Consider the following 17,001-nt stretch of genomic DNA (forward strand, 5'->3'; position numbering starts at 1 on the left):
TATAAGCATAGCTAGACACGCCCCTGAGGATTCTATAAGCACAACTAGACACGCCGCTGAGGATTCTATAAGTACTGCTAGACACACCCCTGAGGATCATATAAGCACAGCTAGACACGCCGCTGAGGATTCTATAAGTACTGCTAGACACGCCCCTGAGTATTCTATAAGCACTGCTAGACACACCCCTGAGGATTCTATAAGTACTGCTAGAAACGCCCCTGAGGATTCTATAAGCACTGCTAGACACACCCCTGAGGATTATATAAGTACTGCTAGACACGCCCCTGAGTATTCTATAAGCACTGCTAGACATGCCCCTGAGGATTCTATAAGTACTGCTAGAAAAGCCCCTGAGTATTCTATAAGCACTGCTAGACACACCCCTGAGGATCATATAAGCACAGCTAGACACGCCGCTGAGGATTCTATAAGTACTGCTAGACACGCCCCTGAGGATTCTATAAGCACTGCTAGACACACCCCTGAGGATCATATAAGCACAGCTAGACACACCCCTGAGGATCATATAAGCACAGCTAGACACGCGCCTGAGGATTCTATAAGCACAGCTAGACATGCCGCTGAGGATTCTATAAGTACTGATAGACACACCCCTGAGGATCATATAAGCACAGCTAGAAACGCCCCTGAGGATTCTATAAGCACAGCTAGACACGCCGCTGAGGATTCTATAAGTACTGCTAGACACACCCCTGAGGATCATATAAGCACAGCTAGACACGCCCCTGAGGATTCTATAAGCACAGCTAGACACGCCGCTGAGGATTCTATAAGTACTGCTAGACACACCCCTGAGGATCATATAAGCACAGCTAGACACGCCGCTGAGGATTCTATAAGTACTGCTAGACACGCCCCTGAGGATTCTATAAGTACTGCTAGACACGCCCCTGAGTATTCTATAAGCACTGCTAGACACACCCCTGAGGATCATATAAGCACAGCTAGACACGCCCCTGAGGATTCTATGAGCACTACTAGACACACCCCTGAGGATCATATAAGCACAGCTAGACACGCTCCTGAGGATCATATAAGCACAGCTAGACACGCAGCTGAGGATTCTATAAGCAGTGCTAGACACACCCCTGAGGATTCTATAAGCACTGCTAGACACACCCCTGAGGATCATAAGCACAGCTAGACACGCCCCTGAGGATTCTATAAGCACTGCTAGACACACCCCTGAGGATCATATAAGCACAGCTAGACACGCAGCTGAGGAATCTATAAGCAGTGCTGGATGCGCCCCTGAGGATCCTATAAGCACTGCTAGACACGCCCCTGAGGATCCTATAAGCACTGCTGGACACGCCCCTGAGGATCCTATAAGCACTGTTAGACACGCCCCTGAGGATCCTATAAGCACTGCTCTCTTGGTATAGACCATAACAATTATTAAATAAAAGGCCCATATCTCTGGGACCATATGGCAGATTTAAAAAGAACAAAAGGCAGAATACACAGGGGAGCAGCGTGAAAAAATGAATAGCAAAAACTGGCCCCTTTTGACCCAGTAAGAAGTCCTCTTTAAACCTTTTGTGCCCTTTATTGTGACCTAACAAACATTATCTAGGACCCTTGCGATCAACTTGACTTTTGGGGGATTTTCCATCTGTTGTGAGGTATTTAGCCAGTCTGAGCACATCTTGATTACTAGGGGTCAAAGGGGTAACGTTTCTCCTTGTGGATAGTGACCAGCCAAGCCTGGCATGTCAGAGTGACAAGACTTATAAGCCACCAATGCTCCTCTGGGAAATTAAATATGCAAATTGTCTCTTCAGAAAGGAAGAGAACTAGAACTCTAGCGTCACCTATTGGAGGCAGCAATCCTACAAGTCAATATCGACTCTTTAACAAGCCTTGCAATATGACAAAATAAATGCCAAACCAGAATCTCAATTTGCAGACACAGTCTTTCGGGGTATTGCCCCTCATCAGTGCAAAGTATGAGATCTGATTTGGCTGGGTGAGAGGTTCTGGACTGGGGTCTAAGGGGTAACATTTCTTCTTGTGGAGAGTGACAAGCCAAGCCTGGCTTGTCAGAGTGAGGAGACTTATAAGACATTCATGCTCCTCAGGAAATTAAATATGTAAATTGTCTCTTCAGAGAGGAAGTGGACTATAACTCTAATGCCACCTATTGGAAGCAGTGATTCCTAGGGGTAAAACTTGAAGCTTCTGGGGACTAATCTGTACTAAGGCCCCCACTACTATGTACTATGTATAATACTGTTATCTTTTATATGGAAGAGGATCCTTGGGGCCCCATACGGCACTAGGGCCTGGGTGTGACTCCTGCCCCTACACACTTTATACCTATACCCCTTCCAGTCTGGCTTCTTTTAAATTGACTGCTCCTAATCCCGGAGTCCTGACCTAAATCCTTGGAATCCTATTTTTTAATCATAATTACTTTTACAATATAATATTTTTTTTATTTATATGATATTTTAGGATTTCATTGGCTTCTTTCCTGTTCCATTTCAGCATCGTACAGCGGTCAACGTTTTGCCATCAGCTCTGATCTGGGTATAGATGGAGGCCTTTCTCTTAATGGAGTATGTGACTGCGCAGGGGTGAATTTTGCATCCTGCGCGGGGCGCTGTGGAGCAAGCGGGAAGGCTTTCCCTTGTAACTGTAATGCTTCATGTAGCAGCTACAATGACTGCTGTTCCGACTATCGAGATGCCTGCATTGTTTAACGTCGACTATATGCATGATGACCATCAAAATCACATTCAATAAAGTATATTAGAATAAATTGATGCAGATGCTGGCTGGTGTCTCCATGTTTGTTCCTCACTATCTTTTTCTCTTGCAGACAATCATGTATACCCGCGGCTGGCTCAAAAAATGGAGTTAGATCATTAGTTCACTTTCAAGAGAAAAAATGTATAAATTTTACATTTTCCAGACTTTGAGTCCAACTAACACTTATGTCCTAGGGATCGACAAGGAGACTGAATGGTGATTGAAGTTTTTTTTAAAAGATATTCTATTATCCAATTTGCCGTCCAGGGGTAAACCGAAAAAGTTCTAGAGTCAGTAGTAATTAAATTTGAGGGATGCGGTTCCAAAGCAAAGGTCATAGGCTTCAAATTATGGTATTGGGTTTTGAAGAGTCTAAAGCTGGTTTTGCCCTCTACACCCTTTCCATGATCCCGGTGCTGCTTATAGTTACATAGGTTGATAAAAGACCTAGGTCCATCAAGTTCAACCTTTGGAGAGGAGAGTCCTGTGAAGGTTCTTGTGAGTCAGTAGAAAATGGGTCTTAACAAAGCAAGGCTGAGCCCCTCTCTAGAAAAATTCCAAAACTCAATGGCAGGGCCAGCTCCAGCTCTGTGCGGGCCCTTGAGTCCCAATGGGTCCCTCTTCACAATTTGATTTTTCCATCTCGCTTTCCAAGAGCTAGAACTTTTTTTTTGGTTGATAGAGTCGTATCAGGGTTTGTTTCTGCCGTATGAGCTGTAGCTTAATCAGTGTCATTTTGGGGAAAAGCTGCTCAAATGTTGCCGCGGTTGGGGTGGGGGAAGTGTTGATGGGCTTTGGAAGGGACCCTTTCGCCCATTGCCGACCTTTTGAATGTCGCTGTCACACACACTGTGTACACTGCTCCATACAAAAAGTGCACATGTATGCCGAATGTTGCTAGTCGATGTCATGGGTGTGTCAGGGTTGACAGACAGTCATACGATGTCCTGCTGTAGAAGGTCGCTGCATTTGGCCTTACAAACATCTCCCTGATCCTTTTATGATTCCTCTCTCTTTAGGACCCAGCGGTGATACTCACTTTGCTTGGGGATTATACCTTTCCTTTTAGGACCCTGAGGTATCCTCACCTTTCTGCTGTTAATCAGCACTTCCTTGTTGTGTCCTTAAATACACTCAGTTCCTCAGAGTGTTGCTGGTGATGGCGTGTTTTACCTATCCAGGCCTGGGATTCTAGTAGTCGACTAGAATTACCTTGGAGTTCCTTCGTGGATTGTTGCCGTGCTTTCTCCGGTGTTATCTTGGAGCTAAGTGTATTCCCCTGTTTGTTTCCCCTGTGTGTACTTTAGTTGGTAGTGGGGCTGACTCAGTGCTCACCCCTCCAGCTCCCTACCTAGGGCCTAGCCTTAGGGTCAGTTAGGGCCAGGTTTCCTGCTGGGCGATAAGTACAGAACCTATTTAGGGTCTATAGGAGAGCTAGTGTTTGTCATTAGTTCTGTTTAGGGGGTCTCCACTCTCTCCTTCCCTAGATTTAGGGCTCCCTCCCCCTTTCTCGTCGTTATACGCTGGGTTCTCCCCATACTGAGCGTGACAGTCAAATCCTGGATGGAGTGGGTCCCTCCAGGGCCATGAGTGTGTGTCACCCCAGGGGTCCGGTTGCCACAGTGGCATTGCCTCCCTCACAAGAGGTGATGCCATGCCTGGAAGCAAGCAGGGGTCCCCTAGTCAGGTATACTAGCATACAACACTTTCCTGGCTCCAGACCAGCAAGGGGAGCTCCTCCCCTTAGCAACTGGGATCTGGAGGCGGGGTTAGTTAGAGTTAGTGAGAGGAGTTGAAGACAGGACAGCGAAGAGGAAAGACCTGGGGAGTGGAGCTGCACGGCAGCTCACCCCAGAAAAGAGCGTAGAAGAACCGGACATCGGAGTCCGAGGTTGTGGGGCACTGAAGGCCCAGCAGCAAAAACTGGAGGGCAGAAGACTGCAGGTCTCCTGGCCCCATCAGACTCCTGGAGGCTCAGCAGCACAGAGGGCCCAGCGCCGCCACGTGGGAGCAACACTCCAGGAAGGCCCGAGCTGCCTGTCATACGGGTGAGGAACAGACGTTTTACTCAGGGACGAGGGCCACAGCACAGCTATAAGCAGCAGGGCCAAAGAGATTAGCGCAAAGAGAAGGCCTCCAACTTCACCTGGCGAGGTGGATCCCCAACTTGCTTCCAGACCGCCCGGACCTCTACTACCAGCAAGTACCCGTGCCCCGGTCTGCCTAACCACCGCAAGTAAAGATAAGGGGGAACCAACATTAAGTTGTGGACTGGTTATTATCTGCGCCATCCCCTGCACTACACTGTACAGCAACATCTATAACATCACCATTTCCTGCCCTGGAGCTAAGCTCTGCCTGTAGAGAGCTGTCCCAACTCTGCTGGGTCATCATCTGCTCCAGAGGATCTTCACCGCAGTGGCGGCTCCATATAGCCGCATACCACAGGCGGCGTCACGAACATTAAACTATAAAAACTATAATTCCCTTTTATTGACCGCCCTGGGTCACGGACCGGGTCACCGCCACTGTGACATCCTCTGCACCGACCGGCCCGGCACCGAGTACCCCACGGCCCAGGGGGCGCGTCATCTTGGCGTCACGAACAGGATTCACAAAGCCCGTTATAACCGGGTCCTGTGTGCCATAGACTTTACTGAACGGTGTGATCACGTCATTTCCCGTCCGCCGAGGGGAAGCAAGAGGCCCCGATCTGGAACCGCCGGGTAAGAGATCCTTCCGCCTGCAGAGCAGCATACTGGTGCGTGAGGAGACGCCCTGGCTGAGGTTCACTAGGGGGGAGGAAGAAGCCCAACCTGGGAGAGGATTCAGCCGCAAGCGCGGCCGCCGCCACTGTAATGCCGTTATCAATGCCGTATATACCAGGGGCAGTGTGGTTGCCCCAGTACTCAGAGGAGTCGCACACCCTGACCGACTTTGAGGAGAGACTGCACAGTCTGTTTAAAGTATACCCCCTGTCTGAGGAGCAAAAAGTCAGCATGCTCATAGGCCAGCTAATCGATGCAGCCCAGAGAGAGGTGAAGTCCTGGCCGGGCAGAGACAAAGGCACTGTCAAGGAAATACTGACCCGGTTGAAAGATACCTTTGACACCCGCACCGCAGCAGAAATTAAGATGAAGTTCTATGGGTGCAAACAAAGGGTGCAGGACAGTGTACGGGACTATGCTCTAAACCTGCAGGAGGCGCTGCGGGCCATTAAACAGGTAGACCCCGACAGTGTGCGAGATGAGGACAGATTACTAACTGAGCAGTTTATTGAGGGGCTCCTGTCTAATGCTCACCGGACACAGCTGCGCATTATGGCTCTGCAAAACCCTGATCTGGACTTTGCGCAATTTAAAGACAGAGCCATCCGGGTGCTACGAGAACCAACCCCAGATGGCACTGCATCCCTCTGGCGTCCAGCTATCACATACCACCAGGAGGTGGCATTCTTTTCCCCAGAACCTGTGGAGGCTGACGCGCAGACTCTAGACAATGACCCGTCTGCAGACCTACGCCTTCAGGTCCAAGAGCTGACCAAAAGTGTGGCTGCGTTAACCAAAACCGTGCAGGCCATGCAAGTGTCTCCAAAGGAAAGGATCCAGCTGGCTTCTATTCCCGATGATGTCCCGTGGCGGCGACAGAAAAGAATTCCACTGACCAGAGGGAGAAACAGGCCAGGATGGACAACACATCTGCCGCCGCTGTCAAAAGGCGGGGCACTACGCAAGATTCTGTAATTTAAACGCGCAACCCCTGGGGCAGAGGGCCAACCCCCAGGAGTAAGGCGACCAGGCCCACAAAGCTGGCGAGACAAGTACGTGGGAGGATGACCGTTCCTACCTGTCATGCTTGATGGCATCCCGATGAACGCACTGCTGGACACTGGGTCCCAAGTAATAACGATGCCATATATCCTTTATAAACAATACTGGACTGATTCAGACATTACCCGCCGTCCAGATGAACATCTTAACATCTATGCCAGCAATGGTCAGCCCCTGTCTCAGGTGGGGTATAAACAGGTGACCATAAAAGTTGGACAAGTAGAATTGCTATCATAAGGAATGATTATTGTTGATATTGATTGCCGAGAAAGTCATCCTATGATAACTATAGGCACCAATGTAATAGAAAATTGTCTTGGAGAAATTATTGTTTTGTTGCAGCAGGTCGCAGAGACTGCCAGTTCCAGTCAGCAGCGAGTTCTGCAGAAGGAGATCAGAGCCCTGATGCAAAGACAACAGGTAGAGCTGTCTGGTGAAGAAGTTGGCAGTGTCAGGATCCATTCCCCGTTGCAATGCCCCCTAGGAGTGAAATGTTAATATGGTGTCGGGCAGCAATCGGTCTCAGGGGTCAAGATTATCAGGCCCTGGAAAAACTCGTGTACTCTGATAGTAGGCCCACCATCTTGACAGCCAGGGGGTAGTCGATGTCCGCAAGGGGAGAGTACCGATACGCATCCTGAATTGTGGGGAGAAAGAGGTCCATTTACCCCGGTATGCCACCCTTGCTAAGCTGTTCACTGTCAGTAACAAAGCAATAAAGGCAGTGGCACCCTTGTCTCCATCCAAACCGGCGGAGGAAATGGCTCCAAGGGGCAGATGGAGGTGTGGCACCGTGCTACCACAGGTACCACAGGACCCAAAAGGGTGCATGGATGGACTTTTCCACAAGAGGCCCTCACTACAAACAGACACCTCCACCCTTCCACCTCAGACCACCAGAAGGAGCCCTGTTAGGGATATATAAACTGGGGGTGGAGTCAGTCAGTCAGTAAGAGAGTGTGCCGACACTGAGAGCAGTGAAGACGCAGTATGTCTGCTGCTGTGTTTAGGGCCCCGAGTGTGGCCGAGGCAAGAGGAGAGGAGAGAGGAGTTGAGGGGCAGAGGAGCATCACAGGCTCACCCCAAGACACAATCCGGACACCGGGTCCGCGCCTACAGGGTTCTCTACACCCAGTAGGGACAACCGGCATACCAGGAGGCTTCCAGACCCCTGGTCATCCTGAAGCTACCATCAGTAACAGAACTAGGAACCACGAAGGCCCCAGCGTCCAGGGATAGTGGTTGCCAAGGAAAAGTCCTAATACCAAGCGGTCAGGTGAGAGAGCAACACAACATAGAAGCTAGGCCAAGTTCCAGGTGGGCCAGAAGCTTAGAGAGGGGAAGAAACGGATCAGGATGCCTTATACCCGCTCACTGGGGAGAGTCCTGAAGTGCACCTTTCCTAGCAAGTACCCTGGACCATACCTGTCGTTACACCAGTAAAGGTACTGAAGCGAATCCCCTGTGTGCGTGTCCGTCATTCCCCCTGACCTGACCGGGCCATCTCTCACCTGCATCCCTTCCATCAACCCTGCCCTAGGGGCCCGCTCCGCCTGTGGGGAGCAGAAACATCCCAGCTGCCATCCCCCGGAGGTCTGCAGAAGCGCTGGTAACCATTACCAGAAACCACAGGTGGTGTCATGAGACAAACTGTTAACAAAACCCCTTTTAAAGAGTGACCCAGAGGACTGGCCCGGAAGCCGACTGCCGTGATATCCTGCTAAGAAGGTAAAGGCCCGGGTACCGAGTCTCCCCATATATCCCCCTGGGCGAGTCACACTCTTCCTGGCGTCACGAACAGGATTTCGTGCCCTTTGCCACTGGGTACTGTGTGCAATATTTGAACTGTGTTTAAACTGTGGTGAACATCGCCACCATTGCCGTGTCGCCGTGCGGGAAGAAGAGGGGCGTAACCGTGGGAACCAGAGAGGCGTGACCATTGGTAGCGCGAGAAGCTCAAGCCCCGCCTCGCGCTCTGACGCAGCACCAGGAAGCGTCAGGTCCTGGAAGGAGACCGTCGTCTGCGGAGCTGCAGCCTACCCAAACAGTTTACTAGAGGGGCGCAACCATGGCTGACGACCAGCGAGACGCCGGAGCACCGGTTAACGCTCTCGATGCTCAACTCGCGCCCGGCGCTGCTCAGGCCGGAGCGGCCGTCCCACCAGCAGAGGTCATGACTCCATTGATACCCATGGCCCTGCCGTATATCCCCGAAGCAAAATGGCTTCCCCAGTATGACAGCAAACCAGACACCCTGTCTGGATTCAAAAAGGAAAATATGTGGTGTATTAGACATGTACTCAATGACTGGTAAACAGAGAGCCGCTGTTGTGCTGGGACAATTGACTGGCGCCGCAGAGCGGGAAGTTGAAACCTGGCCAGCCGCAGACCAGGAATCAGTATCTATTATATTTAAGAGACTGCAAACTGTCTTTGAAAACCGCACTGAGACAGATCTTCGGATGAGGTTCTACCACTGTACCCAGAAACCTGAGGACGGTATCCGGGACTATGCCTGGCGTTTACAAGAGGCACTGCGGGCCCTGAAACAGGTTAGTCCGGCCAGCATACATGATGAGAACAAAATGCTGACAGAACAATTCATCCGAGGGTTGAGGTCCCAGGAGGAGAGCAGAACTGTACGATGGTGGGCCTTAGATCATCCAAATGCCCCCTTTGACACCCTGAAGGACATAGCTATTAAGGGCCTTCAGCCCCTAGAAACATCAGATACTGCTATCCAGCGTTACCAGGGTGGGGCCACCCCAATGGCCACAGCACTAACTGCCCCTTCATTAGCGGCTGAGACGAAAGTGCAAACAGCGCCCCCTAGCGAGCTAGACAGTCTGCGCTCTGAAGTGCATCAGCTAAGTAAAACCCTGACCACTGTCCTGAGCGCCCTGCAGCTACAGGCGGAGCCCGAGCCGGATGGAAGGATCCTACTCGCCGACAGTCCTGAAAATGTCCCCTGGATGAGGAGAAGAAGGAGGACAACGCCACCCCGTGGGAGGACCAACGACCAACGTCGCCCTCCAGGAGAACTCATCTGCTACCGGTGCCACAGAGGATTGGTGTCAGAAGCTACAAGTAGGCACTGACTCTAACCCTTTGCACCAAAAGCATGGAGTGTACGGGTGGTTCAAGAATATGAGCGAGTCTTCAGCAAACACCCACTAGACTTTGGGCATGATAATGCCCCGTCTCATGCTGCACATAACAAATCTGCATCTCTGGCTGCTATGGGCATAAAAGGGGACAAACTTATGGTGTGGCACCCATGCTCCCCTGACCTCAACCCCATTGAGAACCTCTGGAGCATCATCAAAAGGAGTGTCTATGATGGCGGGAGGCAGTTCACATCTAAGCAACAGCTCTGGGAGGGTATTCTGTCCTCATGCAAAACAATTGAAGCAGAAACCATCCAAAACCTGACAAATTCAATGGACGAGAGAGTTCAGAAGCTCCTTTCGAACAAGGGGTCCTATGTGCAAATGTAACATCACCTAGAATAAAGTTTTGAGTTGAAAACTGTTTGATTTCAGTTTGTAATAACCTGCTAATGCTTATAATTTCAAAAATGACCATTTTTTTGTTCTTTATTAAAATGAAAAGGTTGATAACTCTGTTGTGCATAATAATTTGGAACATGCATTTTGAGTGCAGTTTGAGTTTTTTATTTTTCTTTAAATATACTGTTATCATAGGCAGTTTGTACAAAAACCTTTCAATTGTACTCTAATAGTTATTTGACTGGAAAATTACAATGACTGCATATCATATAGGTAATTTGGGAAAATCTGAGAAAATATTATTTGCATAATAATTTGGAACACAGTGTATAAACTGCATATTGTGGAGGCACGGTTTCAGCTGTAAGATACACGTCCAGTTGTCCTGCGCTATATGTATGATTGACAATTGCAGTACAGGTAGGGGATGGCTGAGACTCATTACTAGAGTGGCCCTATTTGATTTGTACCTACAGATACAGCGCCACTCTTGTCTATGGGCTGCGTCTGGTATTACAGTTCCATTCATTCATAACACAGAAATAAGTATCAGCCATGTATTTTTTCAATCTCTTCCAACCCCTTTAAAAGTTCACAGTAATGACATATTAGATGTGAGACTGGAGGGGTACAATAATTATGGAAATGTTAAATAATATGGAAACATATGGTCGCTCGACATTTTTCGGGCTCCTCCTTTCAGGCTGATTATCATTGATGTAATCACTGTAACAAAAAGCAACTGTAAGATATTCGGCATGCTCAATTGAAACCAAATGCTTGCCCCATGGCGTGGAGTCTACAACATGACATGCCACCGAAGCTCTAAGCCCACATATTGGACACATTTGGAAAGGATATGCCAACGTAAGAACAGAGGCTGTTGTCTGTGTCCTGCCTGATTGTAGCTCCATCCAGTCAGCGCATAACAAAAATAGCTTCAAAGGACAAGGGGACATCTGATCTTTTTCAAAGGAAAGTGGACTTCCGAGCCCAGAATAAGAAACAGTGATGGCACCATATGGTCCTTGGAGTAACGTGGGCTTTGCTATGCAACCTGTGTACAGTGCAGCGCTGATAACTTATTTTGGTTGTTTTTTACCTCGGGTAACTACTACTTGGGACTTTGAATAAATTTTTTGTGCATTTTCTCATTTTTAAAGAGATTTTCTACTCTATGTTTAAACTTAACAGTTGAAAACCACCATAGTAAAAGAAAAGGTAAAAGAAAAAAAGAAGCTATACTTACCACCAGAATCAAGCCCCACTCGATTGCTGCTTCTCTCATGGAATCCAACCCTGCTCTAGCGTTGACGGTCTCTGGGATAATGTTCTGGCCACCAATCACCTGACCCTGCAGTCAATCAGTGGCCTCAGTGGTCATCATCGCTTCTGGTTTGACGGAGACTGATGGAACAGCAGCGCTGGAGCAGGGCTGGCTTCTGAAGATAGTTTCTTTCTTTTTTTCTTTTAACATGGTGGCTTCCCACATCCTCAACTTTCAGATGTTAGCAACCTGTATCTCTACTTCCATGTGCACATTTTCATCTATTAACCACATTAACTGTGGAACCACTCAGCTCCTCCACTTGCCATGATCCCAAAACTGTCCTCCAAAATTGCTGTGTCCGGCTCAGCCTCGTGTTGACCTCTCTTCATGCATCTTGAATACGATACCCCGAAGAAGTCTCGGAGGCTGAAAAGTCACCAGGACTTGCAATAGGTCAGTAGCACAGCGGTGTCCAAAGTCCTACCATATACTCAGACATCGATCAAGTCATGGTGGTGGAATCAGTTACCATTCGGACCACTAAATAGTACCTCAATGACATTTTTTGCAAAATGTATCCTTCTCTAATGACATCTAATCTATATATGTCTTATATAATTAACATTTTATTACAATTTTTTATTTTCAAATCATTTATCTATTAACCGGTAACCATTGACAACTATTGATGCGCTTTCTTAAGATTTCTTACGTTTTGCGACTACCAAGAAGGGGATTTGGCTTTTGTGAACATCAAGAATCACTACTCATCTTAGCGATCTCCTGCTGCCCCCTTGTCAACGCTACACCATGTCATGGACATCGGCTGTCAGTGGAGAGATGGACGCGGATCTGTATATCGTTGTGTCGATATGTTCAGAAAATTTCCATTAATTTTTCTAAACAATTGAATGGAGAGATCCGTGCATGTGCAGTCATCTCTCCATACCTGGTGGAATAATTGGATGCGAAACTATAGTGAAACCGATGCCTGAGATTGCCCAAAAGAGTAAAAGGGCATGGTAGGTGAAGTAGGTGAGATTTTACACTGAGGTTAAGGATCTTAAAATTTTGCTTCTGCCTGTATCTTTTTGATTGCAGAATGTCATCCTGATCAGACCTGACCAGGATAGATGGTCATCTCGTCTGCACATTGACGCCCTGACATTGCCCAATGTTCTCTCTGTGACCACCTGACTTCACCGTGATCTGGAGGAAACAAGCCACTTTGAGGTCATCTAGCGTTAGATGCTGAGAGAGACCTTTTCTGACAGCCGTAATGTTCCCAGCTGCAATATTAACATCAAACATGACTTTATCTCTCTGCTGGTAGCTGAGACAAGGGAGGTGCTCCATCAGGCTAAGAGGGAAATTAAGCTTGAATAACTATGGAATGACTATAGGTCTAGACTACTTGGCAAAGTGAAGGAACGTGAGTCAAAATGAGCTGAATAAACAAAGCTGGGACTGCTGATTTCTGAACAAGGGGGGCACATGGAGCAACAACAAAACGACCAGCTCTTTGGACTTGAAGGAAAAAAAGAACAGCAGCCAACAGGCATAGTGTAGTGACCATGAGTAGCCACATGACAGCTAAAGGGGGCAAGAAGTTCCTTCCTGCTGAGACGACATCCTGGAGGAGAAAGCCTTCATTTAATTTTCACAACAGCAAATAACGTCATTAAGTCTTAGTTGGATGTACACAACTAATCAAACAACTTTTCATTAAAGGGTTTCTCCACTTATATAGACAGTCAAGTGCATTCTTCAACTCTGGATAGACCAAGAAAATCAATGGTAAAAGCAACCCTACATGCCTTCTTTACAGAAACCCCCTTTAAAAGACAGGTCGAACAGACAAAGTGATACCCGGATTGGAGTGGGTCCACTAGTACTTCAAGAATAAGGGTGAACTTTATCCTTGAATTTAAAAGTTTTCTCTTACTGCAACATCCTATTAGGCTCTTTCGAGAATCTCCTTTCTCGCATAACGAGGGGGCCCCTGCTTTAGTACTTACCTCCCAGCACTTGTATCTCCACTTTTAAGGCCATTGGTCCAAGCAAAGATGTACAGGACCTGCCTACCTTTCGACCTGACTATCAAATGGGAGAGTTCAGGCATACGTAGGTGGACGTGGCACATATATGTAATGTATCTGAGTGGCCAACATGTAATCCTACATTTTCCCTTCAGTGGCCAATACAGTAATAATGGATGGTTGACTGCCAATTCGCCGATGGTGCAGTGGGGTGGTAAATGGGCAATTGACCTAGACATAAAAGTCTTAGGGACGCAACATTTCCAAAGAAAAAACAGAAAATAGAAGAAGTGACCTTGCTAGCATATGCCCCAGTCTTTGGACCGGGTGCTGCGAATCTCTGGAAGAGTGCAACTTTAGGCTAATTCGGTGTCAATATGATGCTGATATAGTTGTATCCAGAGGGAGCCATAAGCCATGTCAGCCGCTGAGATCATTACTTTAGAAAGCATGAATGCCCCCTAAAAAATTATTGTTGACCCTTTCTAAACATATCACTCAGGGGACACTATTTGTTTTAAGGGGGCACGTTAGTGGGCGCAGTACTTTCCTTTCTCCAGGTGCTGGCCATCTAAGTTATACTATAGCGCATACCCCAGTAATTGCAGATCAATGGGGGATAGAGAAGCTAGACCTTCACCAGACCGTGCCTTTAAAAAAATGTGAAGTAAGAGATGAATCACTCCAATCGATGACATTCACCGATGAGACCTTGACTCCCCTTAACAGCTTGTCGAGTGGAACATTTGGGGGGTCTTGTTTGTGTGTAGACAGCAGAGCCATATCTATTTGCTGGGTTCTGGTACGGACGAGCAATATTTGACATTTTCTGAGTTGATGTTTTCAGCTCTGGACGGGAATACAGACCTATATTGACAGTAATGACTCAGCAAGTTGGTACATTTTTGGATAGTTTTTATGTCTCGGGAATCAGGCTGGAAATAAAGCTGAAATATTCATGTGGTTCTGGAAAGCATTTTATTACGACTGGATCAGGTAACGCACAATTGGATGCAGGCGGGCTACGCATCTGGCCGTGGTACTCTGCTCTAGATATTTATATATTCCGAGCTTAGTGTATATTTTATGATGGGATTATCACATCTTACCCAAGTTTGTGAATTTTGGATGTGCATAAAAGTAAACCGAGAGTCAAACCTCAGAGGGTTTTTAGCTTTATTGATGTCCGAGAAAACGTTATAGAACATATATCCTAAGCTTCGGAGTGTATAGATTAAAGAAGCAAAACCTGAATGCATGAGAACCACACATTTTATTTTCCCAGGTGCTGGATGCCCAAAAAAAATAAATCTTTTTTTCATGAAGGGTGACTGCTCTAAAAGTGCACTCTTACAAAAAATAACATGGCTTTGAGTAAAATCGTAGGTTGAGTGTACATGTCAGCCAACACCTGAGCAGTAGAAACAGTAATGGTGTCACTTGGACAATAGAGGTGAGCAAAAAGATTTGTATTCCATGGCTGACAGATACAAGCCTTGCAGACCTCTTCCTTTATGCCGACATCCTCAATGTCTCTTCTGATTAGTAGCCTTGATGCAACGTCTTGTATTTGTCATGTTGCAATGATGACGTCATGCCGGCCCTACTAATCAGAAGAGGCACCAAAAATTAGGTAGAGGTTTGCAATGCTCTGGTAAGGCAACCACAGACCACTGACGTGGCCACTAGACCAAGGTCCTGTGAATCTTTTTGCTCAAGTCTACTGGACAAGTCTTCATGTCAAGGAGCTTGAAATTACCAGTAAGAAGTATGGACTTCTGAAGATTTTACGTCCAACTAGTTATAAGATTTGTTCTCTGTGTAAGAAGTTTTTGCAGCTAGAAGATGACTCAAGAGTCCAGCAACTAGGGAAAACATGGCGCCCACTGAATGCTATCGATGTCATCCTTGACACCCATCCGAATACGAATCCGAAAAAACAGAAGATCCATTCAGTAAGATGATGCTTTTTTCCAGGTCTTGGCCAAGGTATCTGATCAATAACTATTTTCAACTGCCATATTAGAGTTTCGGGATGGGGAAGAAAGTTTCAGAGAAACTTTAGTTAGAGGATCGAACATGGGGCCATAGGCAGAGATGAGACTAGTCTGATGATGTTCCCGGCTGACTTTTCCCTGCTTAACTCCACGTGATCTCTCCCATGTATAAAGTTAGCGAGAGACCTTTCAATCAAGTGGAGTGGCACTGGGAAATGCCATCCAGGCTAGTTTAGTCTCCGGCTATGATGCCCGGCCGAGCTTCCAGCTATATATTCGTGCAGACAGGCTCTCATTCATGTTCCCTGCGGTTTGGGCAGCATGAATCGACTGACAGGTTCCCTTTAAGGGCCACTCAACTATTGATTTACTGATTACTCATTCTTTTGGTGACTTTTGTCAAGGACATCACCACTGTGCCAAATATTACCCTGGCAGAACAAACTCCCCTCCAGCTTGACATAGTAAACTGTAATGCAAAATAATTCCTCCTGATAAAGTCTTCCACTGCCAAAAATGTACTTTATTTTGATTATTTAATTTCAGAATTCATATGGAAGTCACCCGGAGGGGCACATAAATGGTTCCAATGATGAAAAACACCAGGGTGATACATTTGTTTAATCCAGAACTTTCTGGCTGCTAAGCTGACTTTTTAAAACTTCTCAGATTACTCTCTAGACTACTTCATGATTTAGAGTCCTCTCTCGTTTGTGACATAATGTGCTAAGCATGTTCTCCATAGATAGAGTGGTAATGTACTTAACCCCTTGTGGGCCAGAACCTTCTGAGATATGGAAATCTCGGCTGGAGCTACATGTGGATATGTTGGCTAGGTGAACAGGAAAGGCTAAAATAATCCTTCAGGCCAGCATCATTGTCTTGTTTCCAATCAACCCCACTACCTATTTAGATCATGTTTGCCCCCGAAGACTTGAAAACCAAGTTTCGATGGTATCTTATGTAACACCCCTTTAGCGCTACCGCGGTACACTGGGTGTTATGAGGGGTCTCACCTCTCTAAGGCGCAGTGCCTCCACCCGAATCTTGATTGGAGCTCTCTCTCTGGGACTGCAGAAGGACTGTTATCTTCTGTCAGGGGCTGATTCGGGAAGCCCCTGCCACAGCTCAGTACACACTCACAGGGAACAGGAGTAAAACCGTTTAACAGGTTTATTGCTATGCAGCAGAATAGAGGTGGGTTTAAAGGAATAACATACAATACAAGTAACTGTGCTCTATAAAAGTCATATACACATCACAATCTACTTCTACTCCGACCCTGCAAATATAACGTAGCAGGTTTTCCCTTTTTGTATTAACTCAGTCCAAACGTTGGGGCCCAGTTGCCGCGGATGTTGGCGCGCAAATGAGAACCGTTGGTGCACTTACATGAATATTAATGTCAATAGTCTGGGATGTAGTGTACTCACTGTAAATAGCGCTGGTAGAACCACAAGTCTTAGAAGGGCACTCACTGTGTGTCTCAAACGGTCGGATGGTTCTCTGGACACCAGCTGGGGGCGGCAGGATTCAGGCCTTTATACGGTGGGAGTGCCGGTAGAACTCTCCGAGTCC

General features: G+C 47.2%; 1 protein-coding gene across 1 annotated transcript in view; it reads left to right on the forward strand.

Annotated features, from left to right (window-relative positions):
• The window catches only part of LOC141153104 (deoxyribonuclease-1-like), a 52,724-nt gene extending 49,928 nt beyond the window's left edge, over window positions 1–2,796 (forward strand). The window contains exon 10 of the mRNA XM_073637786.1: window positions 2,515–2,796. Within this exon, the coding sequence (XP_073493887.1) occupies window positions 2,515–2,729 (215 nt within the window). The 3' untranslated portion in view covers window positions 2,730–2,796. The remainder of the gene's footprint in view (window positions 1–2,514) is intronic.
• The last annotated feature ends 14,205 nt before the right edge of the window (window positions 2,797–17,001 follow it).

This window comes from Phyllobates terribilis, unplaced genomic scaffold (genome assembly GCF_046119375.1).
Source record: "Phyllobates terribilis strain yellow unplaced genomic scaffold, ASM4611937v1 Scaffold_7__3_contigs__length_470593459, whole genome shotgun sequence".
Taxonomy (NCBI): Eukaryota; Metazoa; Chordata; class Amphibia; order Anura; family Dendrobatidae; genus Phyllobates; species Phyllobates terribilis.